General features: G+C 30.1%; 1 protein-coding gene across 1 annotated transcript; it reads right to left on the bottom strand.

The window, feature by feature from the left end:
- Positions 1-5,405: 5,405 nt before the first annotated feature.
- Positions 5,406-5,927, bottom strand: LOC101503276 (small ribosomal subunit protein eS27y-like). The gene has a single exon (XM_004494193.4). It carries the CDS (start codon positions 5,848-5,850, stop codon positions 5,590-5,592), a length of 261 nt encoding a protein of 86 aa, XP_004494250.1. The 5' UTR covers positions 5,851-5,927; the 3' UTR covers positions 5,406-5,589.
- Positions 5,928-8,017: the final 2,090 nt, after the last annotated feature.

Consider the following 8,017-nt stretch of genomic DNA (forward strand, 5'->3'; position numbering starts at 1 on the left):
ATAAAGTTGAAAGATTTGAGGTAGAAATGACTTTGAAGACTTGTATTTATAGGAGCATAATCTTACAGTTGTTTTGTGCAGCCATATTTTTTTTATTAGTTAGATACATGAATTGCTGTCTTTTGTTTGAAGTGAAGGATTAATTTTATTCGAGAAAGTACATAGTCACATAAAATATATTATAATTAAACATATGTCCATAACTATAAAGTTTATACTTTGTCTCTATAAGAATAATTCATATGATAAGTGTAAAAATATTTGATATATTGAAGGTGCAAATTTGAACTCATAATACTCTATAATATTTTTTTATTTAATGTGTATGAATTTTACCGCTATTTAAAATAAATAAAAATATTTATACTTTTAAAAATTGGTCTCACACTGGCCAAAAGTAACATGTACCAAAACATGCATAGAGAGGGAGTGTTAGGAGGTATATCCATCCAACTTGGAATTGTTTAGTTCTTACACAACAGATTAAACAAAGTTAATTTACTAGAATTCTTGGATAAGCAAGATTATATATGATATATATTTCCATGGATTTTGAATATGAAAAAAAGTTAAATCAATAAAAATTGATATATTTAATTTAAAATTTAAATTAAATACATTAATTTTTATTAATGTATTTTGTGTTATATTTAAAACTGAATTGAAGAGTAATTTATTAGAGGAAGTAACCCTGACATGATACATTTACTTTAGTTTAGTGACTATCACCAATAGCTGTATCCCACCTCCTTAATTTTATTTTGGCTTTTTTCTTTGGTAAACCATATGCTACCCTTTTTAAATCTTTGCCTTCATAAATTTCAGTTTTAGCATAAAGTTTTACATTTTAGTATTTTACCACCTTTCAGTGTTTTAAATCTTTGCCCCTTTAATTCTCTCATTTCCTTTTACTTTCTTTTTGTGCCATCCAGCAAGACCAAAGAGCATTGAAAATAACAGCTGTTAAAACGATTGTACCACTTGACAAATATGCATTTTAGTAAGACAATTTGAGCTTTAGATATGGCTTTTGATTCAGTTGTAAGTAGTAGAAATAGGCAGAGACAGGTTCAATAAAAAGAACATCAAAGATATGTATTGTGTTTTTCTTATAGATTGGTTGTAAAGAGAAAATATAATGGTGTGGTAAAAATTTGGTAAAACTCAACTTTTTCTACCTTGACAAGAATAATAAAAACACTGATATAAATATAAAACATGTTAGTGTACATCCAAAAACTCAATCAACATCATGAGTGAGAAAAAAAAATAGAGAAAATGATATGATAGATATGATATGTTGATAATGTATTAAGATGAAAAGATAGAGAGAAAATAAAATGTTAAATGAGTTTATAAAAATTAAAGATGTCCAGATATAAATGTTGTATAAATAAATATCACTATACTACTCCGTCTTCGAATATAAGTAAAAAAGTTAAAAAAAATTATGTATTTTTTTAAAAAAATTATGTCAAATACATCAAGTTCCTTTAACTAATTTTTATATATTTATATTTTAGAATTGGTGAAATACATTTTTTTTAAAATACTAATGACTTAATTACAGTTTTAATCTATCTATTTTTTATCAATTTGCAAAATCGATCTCTCCTTCACATCTTTAAATTAAAAAATCATGATGCATCATGCTTTAAATAACATAGTATATAATGCGATAATGTAGAATGATTAACATTCATGAAATTACAATAAAGCAACATAAAAACACTAGTTTTATCTTTTAAAATTAATAATTTTTATAATTTAAATAATTACATATAACAAATTAATGCATTTAGATGATTATACTTCATAATATTGTATGTTGTATAATTTAAAATATGCTATATCACATATTTTTAGTTTAAAAATTTATAAAAAAAAAATTAAAATTGTCAAATTTTAAAATAAATAATAAATTTTATTAATCGATAAAAACAAATAAATCAAAAACTACCATTAAACCAAAATTATTTAAACCTACACATAGATACCTAAATTGATCCTCCCCTTGGCAATGCATAGAGCAGAGGTCAGCTTTTCAATTCATATTAAAAAAAACGTAGGTTTGATTAGAAAGTGGAAAAATGACTAAGCATGCATAAGTCAGCCACTTAAATGGACATTTAAAGAAAAATAATAATCCCTCGACAAATTGGAAAAACTATGGGGCCTTTAAGAACCAAGATATATATATATATATTTTTTTTTTCTTCTTGAAGATAGTTAAGGAAAAGAAGACAAAATGGTGTTATGGTCACAACTTCTAGTAGCCAGCCACATTTTCATAATTACTTTCTTTATTAGTAGACATTGAAGTTCATTATGATTTTATGACATGAGGAATTCATGTTTGATTAATAAGCAAAAAATTAAATTACACCATCCAAGAATAATTTTCAATATGAATAACTAATTTGCAACTAGTTCATATGCACTCATCAAACCAAAATGTATTTGAGAACCCATCATTGAACAAATTAAGAATCTATGAATTAAAAAATAAATACAAATTATGCTTTAAATCCAACAATACTTAGTGTGTTGACCTGCTGATGATAATAAGAAATGAGGAGAAAAAAAAAATGATAAGTTAGAAACATGTTTGCATCAGCATTTCCGAATCTTAAATAAGGCCACTTAAAGTGAAGTGAACATCATTACAATTTATGTCATAGCTAGCCAATAAAATAATATAAACAAGCACAGAGGAATAAGGCAATTAATTAAAAAATTGAAAAGTTAAAAAGTGGTATATAAGCACAACAAGTTATTAAACATTTGATAATGACCCTCCACACATTATCTTTTTTTATTTATGTGAGCTTAAATAATGTTAAGAAAAGGAGTTTGAATTATCTTCACTGAACTTGGATTTATTTTCCAATATATATATATATATAATTAGTTAATTAATTAACTTGATTATCCGACTAATATAAAATTATTGTGTTAGTCATGTGTGTTGAATAAGTATATGTCAGCAGCCACTATCGAGTGATAGGATCTGACTCAAAACCTATGCTTAATTTCACTACAATATATATTTTCCTTTGAAAAAATGAGAACCTTTTGCAAAATATTTCATACATGGACTCATCCTTACAAAGTTTGGAAAATGAAAATGGCCAACTTATAATGGGAAGAGTGTCTACTCGTGTTGAAGAAATTTCCAGAGTTTATTGTCCCTTTTCTATCAATAAGTTATCATTAATTGAACTCAAGTTTGATACACAATCAAAATTTGATCCACAATAACACTATAGTTTAATAACATTTCTGCTGTGTAGGATAAATATGCTTGAGTTTTCCCCCATAGAAAAATAGGTACTAATGTAGTAACCACTAGACAAAGTTAGATCCACAAATATATAAATTTTAATCATAAATACTGCATATATTTAAATCACAAAACTAATTTGAGAACAAAGTGAAACAAAATAGTTAATTAATCCAAAAAAAATTATAAATAAAAAGATAATATAATAATAATAATAATAATAATAATAATAATAATAATAACAACAATAATAATAATAGTAATAATATTTATTATTAAATGATTAAATGAATAAGTTTAGAGACGTTGTCAAGTACTTAATTAACTATTTGGAATTAATTATTTATTTTTTATTATTGTCAACGACCTAATTGTTTCATTTTATAGAAATTACACGTGGTATAATCAACTTGATAAGTTTTCGGACAAGTCAAACATAAAAAAGTCTAATTTTTTAACTGTGATTTTACATAAAGACTAATTTAGAGACTAATTGTTTTAAAAAAAATCAAGAAATAATTTATTATACTAAATTGAATGTTAAAAAATACACCTTTTGAGTGATTTTTTATTCTATTAATTTGTAAACCTTCTAAAAAAAATTTATACAAAAAGTTTAAAATAAAAAGATGATACTTTAATGTAAAGCAAAAAAACTTTCAAACTCAAAAAACTCTTAAAAAAATATTTACATTTATTTTCCTTGAAAGCCACTTATCTCCAAAATCTTTAATTCTATAGTTTTATTTTATTAACTCTCGTATAATCTACATGCATTTTGGACCTGCAGTAGAATTCAATTGCACGTATCAAGTGGCATGGTGGAAAAGTTCTTATCCACTTAATTGCTTTTGATTTTTACTTAAAACAAACAAGGCGGCTATATTATTTACAGTTTTACACGCACCTACATGCTTGGACTGTAGCTTTTGTGGCTTCATGCTACAGGAAATGTTATGCAAAAGACAAAACCTAGCATATTAAAGACTCAACATATCATTTTAGTTTATACAATATTGTTAGATAATATTATTATATATTAATAGTAAGGGTATTTTAGACAATTCTAGATAATTCTATTCTTTTATATATATATTCATTGTAACCCTATTAACTGTGGTTTTGGTTCATTCTATGTTATGAAGCCCTAGAGTGGTTGTTTCTCTTCTTCCTCTTGCTTTCTCTTTTCTTTGTTAACATGGTATCTAGAGCCTATTTCGATCCTCCTTGAACGATCCCGCCTCTATTCCGCTGTCGAGTTCCCAACAATTAAGGAATATAATTATAGTTTCTCTTTTCTAACATTCCAATATTCAGTGAGATTTTTTCGTTAAACCGTGTCCCAATTCTGCTTTACCCTTTCTTTGTAGCTTTTCGTTTATTTTTAGTAGATCAGTAAAAAAAAAAAAATTATTAGGGTTCTATAAACCTTTCCACAAGCCATTAGGGTTTGACGCTCTAACCAACCGAGCTAAAAATAACAATGGGCGGTAAAGTTTACTTTGAGAATCATTATTATTTGCATGGTTATTGGGGGAGTTTGATTGATCGTTATGAAGAGATGATTGAGAATTATCATCCTAGGATCTACCGTAGAGAAGAGAGAGAGACTATTTTGATAGAAAAGGCAACCACCAAAAGAGAAAAGAGAAAAGTAACCTTGTTCCCGATTTTGTTAAATCAGTCTCACAAAAACATCTATTGCGCATTCGTTAACCGTTGGATTTGGCTGATTTTTGGACAGAAGGTTCACAACATTCAGGTCTTCGTCTTCAACGGTCGGATCGGTAAAACGACGTCTGTAGGGGGAGAAATCGTGTTCGCACAGCACCAGGTTATCCCTAATTTATTTTGTCTCAGTGATTGTGTTTGTCTCATTATTTGTATGGCTTTGAGAGAAGGTTTGGAGGTTCATTGTGTTGTTTTGAAAAATGGGTTTTGTGTTAATTTGTATGTTGGGACTTCTTTGGTTGAAATGTTTGTGAGAAGTTTGGTTTCTTGGACTGCTGTTATTGTTGGGTTTGCTAGGTGTGGGGGTATGAGTGAGGCCAGGAAGCTTTTTGATGTTATGCCTGATAGAGATATTGCTGCTTCTAATGTTATGATAATTCAACATTGATCATAAATGAATAGGAGTGTCTAACTAACAATTGACAATAAATACTGGTTAACAAACTTCCATATTCATCATAGTAAATCAAGATTCAAGGTGAAAGTCACATTCAAAATAAACCAACAATAGAAATTCTTATCGATTGATTTCACATTTGTATCAAATTGGATACGAACACAAACCAATTACCCATTTAATCTCCCTTCTTCCTAAAAGAGCAGCCCTCTGTTAGTCTTGCTCGTCCACCATTTGGCTGGCACAGCACAGTCTGACAGTTACCGCATACGACAACAGTTTGAGAGTGGCTAAAGACAGTGGTTATATTGAAGCAACCCTGACATTTTACATCCATGAAGAAAGAGTTTGGTGACTGAACAAGTCGTTTGAGCTTGTGCTTCCTCTTCTCAAGCTCAGCTGGAGGGTTTAACAAATCAATATCATTCTGAAGAACCATGTTGGCAGAGGAAGTTGGAAGACCAGCGAAACCACTCTAACCAAAAAAAACCCTAAAACGAAGTAGACGATATTGCTGCTTCTAATGTTATGATTGATGGGTATGTGAAAATGGGGTGTATGGATTTGGCGAGGGATTTGTTTGATAAGATGAAGGATAAGAATATTATTTCTTGGACTAGTATGGTTCATGGTTATTGTGAGGATGATGATGTTGTGGCGGCTAGGTTTATATTTGATTGTATGCCTGTTAAGAATGTGCTTAGTTGGAATGCGATGATTAGGGGATATTGTGAGAATAGACGACCGCACGATGCGTTGAAGTTGTTTTGGGAAATGAGGGGACGTTTGGATGTGGAAATGAATAAAGTGACGGTTGTGAGTGTTCTTCCTGCTGTTGCTGATTTGAGTTCTTTGGATTTGGGTGTTTGGATTCATGGGTTTGTGCAAAGGAACCGACTTGATGAAGATGTTCATGTGTATGCTTTGGTTGATATGTATGCAAAATGTGGGGAAATTGGAAAAGCTAAATTGCTTTTTGAGGAGATGAATGAAAAAGATACATCGTCGTGGAATGCTTTGATAAATGGTTATGGTGTCAATGGTTGTGCGAAGGAAGCGTTAGAAGTATTCGCAGCAATGTTACGGGAAGGATTTGAACCGAATGAGATAACAATGACTAGTGTGTTATCTGCTTACCATTGTGGTTTGGTAGAGGAAGGAAGAAGATGCTTCAAAGAAATGGAGAGATTTGGAATTGTGCCTCAGATTGAGCATTATGGTTGTATGATTGACCTTCTAGGAAGGGTTGGATACTTGGATGAGGCTGAAAATTTGATCTTCTGTGTTGTCGCTCTGTCTGTTGCTTCTTCTGTTTGATTGCTAATCTCTCTAGTGATTTGCTTTGTTGCTTCTCTCTTTGTTTAGTTTGGTTTGATATGATTTAGTTTTGTTTGGTTCTATTTGGTTTGGTTTGTTTGGATTTGGTTTCGTGGTGCTACTTCTTTGGTTGTTCCTATCTGTTGATTTTGATATGGTTGTTTCGTGGTGCTACTTCTTTGGTGGTTCCTATTTGTTGATTTTGATATGGTTGTTGCTCCTTGGTTTGTTTGGATTTGGTTTCGTGGTGCTACTTATTTGGTTGTTCCTATCTGTTGATTTTGATATGGTTGTTTCGTGGTGCTACTTCTTTGGTTGTTCCTATCTGTTGATTTTGATATGGTTGTTGCTCCTTTTTTTGGTCGCTCCTTTTTCGGTTTGATTTTTTGTTGGCTTGGTTCTTCTCTTTGATTGTTGCTTCTTCTTTGGTGACATCCCTCTTGTCCCCCCGGCTGTCCAACCACCTCATGCGATTGTTGATCCTCCTCGTTACCCCTCTCGTCATCATCTTCAGTATAAAATCATTACTCTACCGTCTGTCTCTTCTTCTTTACAGATTGCTGATTTGTTCACAAAGATGCATTCCATTAAACGTTTTCGTTTTTTTTAGTTGAAAAACTCTCGATGCTCCATGTTAATGCATCGTGAGTTTGAGGGGAGATGTTAGATAATATTATTATATATTAGTAGTAAGGGTATCTTAGACAATTCTAGACAATTCTATTCTTTTATATATATATATATACTCATTGTAACCCTATTAACTGTGGTTTTGGTTCATTCTATGTTATGAAACCCTAGAGCGGTTGTTTCTCTTCTTCCTCTTGCTTTCTCTTTTCTTTGTTAACAAATATGTTGTTGTTTTAACAGTGAGGAAGAGTCACTTAATCGATGAAAAAATGATTGTTGAGTTAACATATAAGTGATAGAGAATTTACATATTTAAGCGTTTTAAATTTTGAATGAAGATGTTGTCTTTAAATTTCTGACTTTTTATCTACAAGTGTAGTATTAGAGCCAATAACATTTCAATATAGGAAATGATTGTTTCTGGATTAATAGCGCAAGTGTATGCAAATGAAAAAGAATGATGAGTAATCACATTTGAAGAGAAGATTATTGATGTGTCAAGTGTGAATAAAAGTCTCACGTTTGATGAAAAATTGAATGTGAACAACATATAAGAAAAATGACTCATGTACTACCATATTTTTTCCAACTTGTTTATGTGATTGTTTTTAACATGATATGATGATTCTTTGGACTACCCTCGTGACCCGACACTTATT

Source organism: Cicer arietinum, chromosome 3, assembly GCF_000331145.2.
Source record: "Cicer arietinum cultivar CDC Frontier isolate Library 1 chromosome 3, Cicar.CDCFrontier_v2.0, whole genome shotgun sequence".
In the NCBI taxonomy this organism is placed as follows: domain Eukaryota; kingdom Viridiplantae; phylum Streptophyta; class Magnoliopsida; order Fabales; family Fabaceae; genus Cicer; species Cicer arietinum.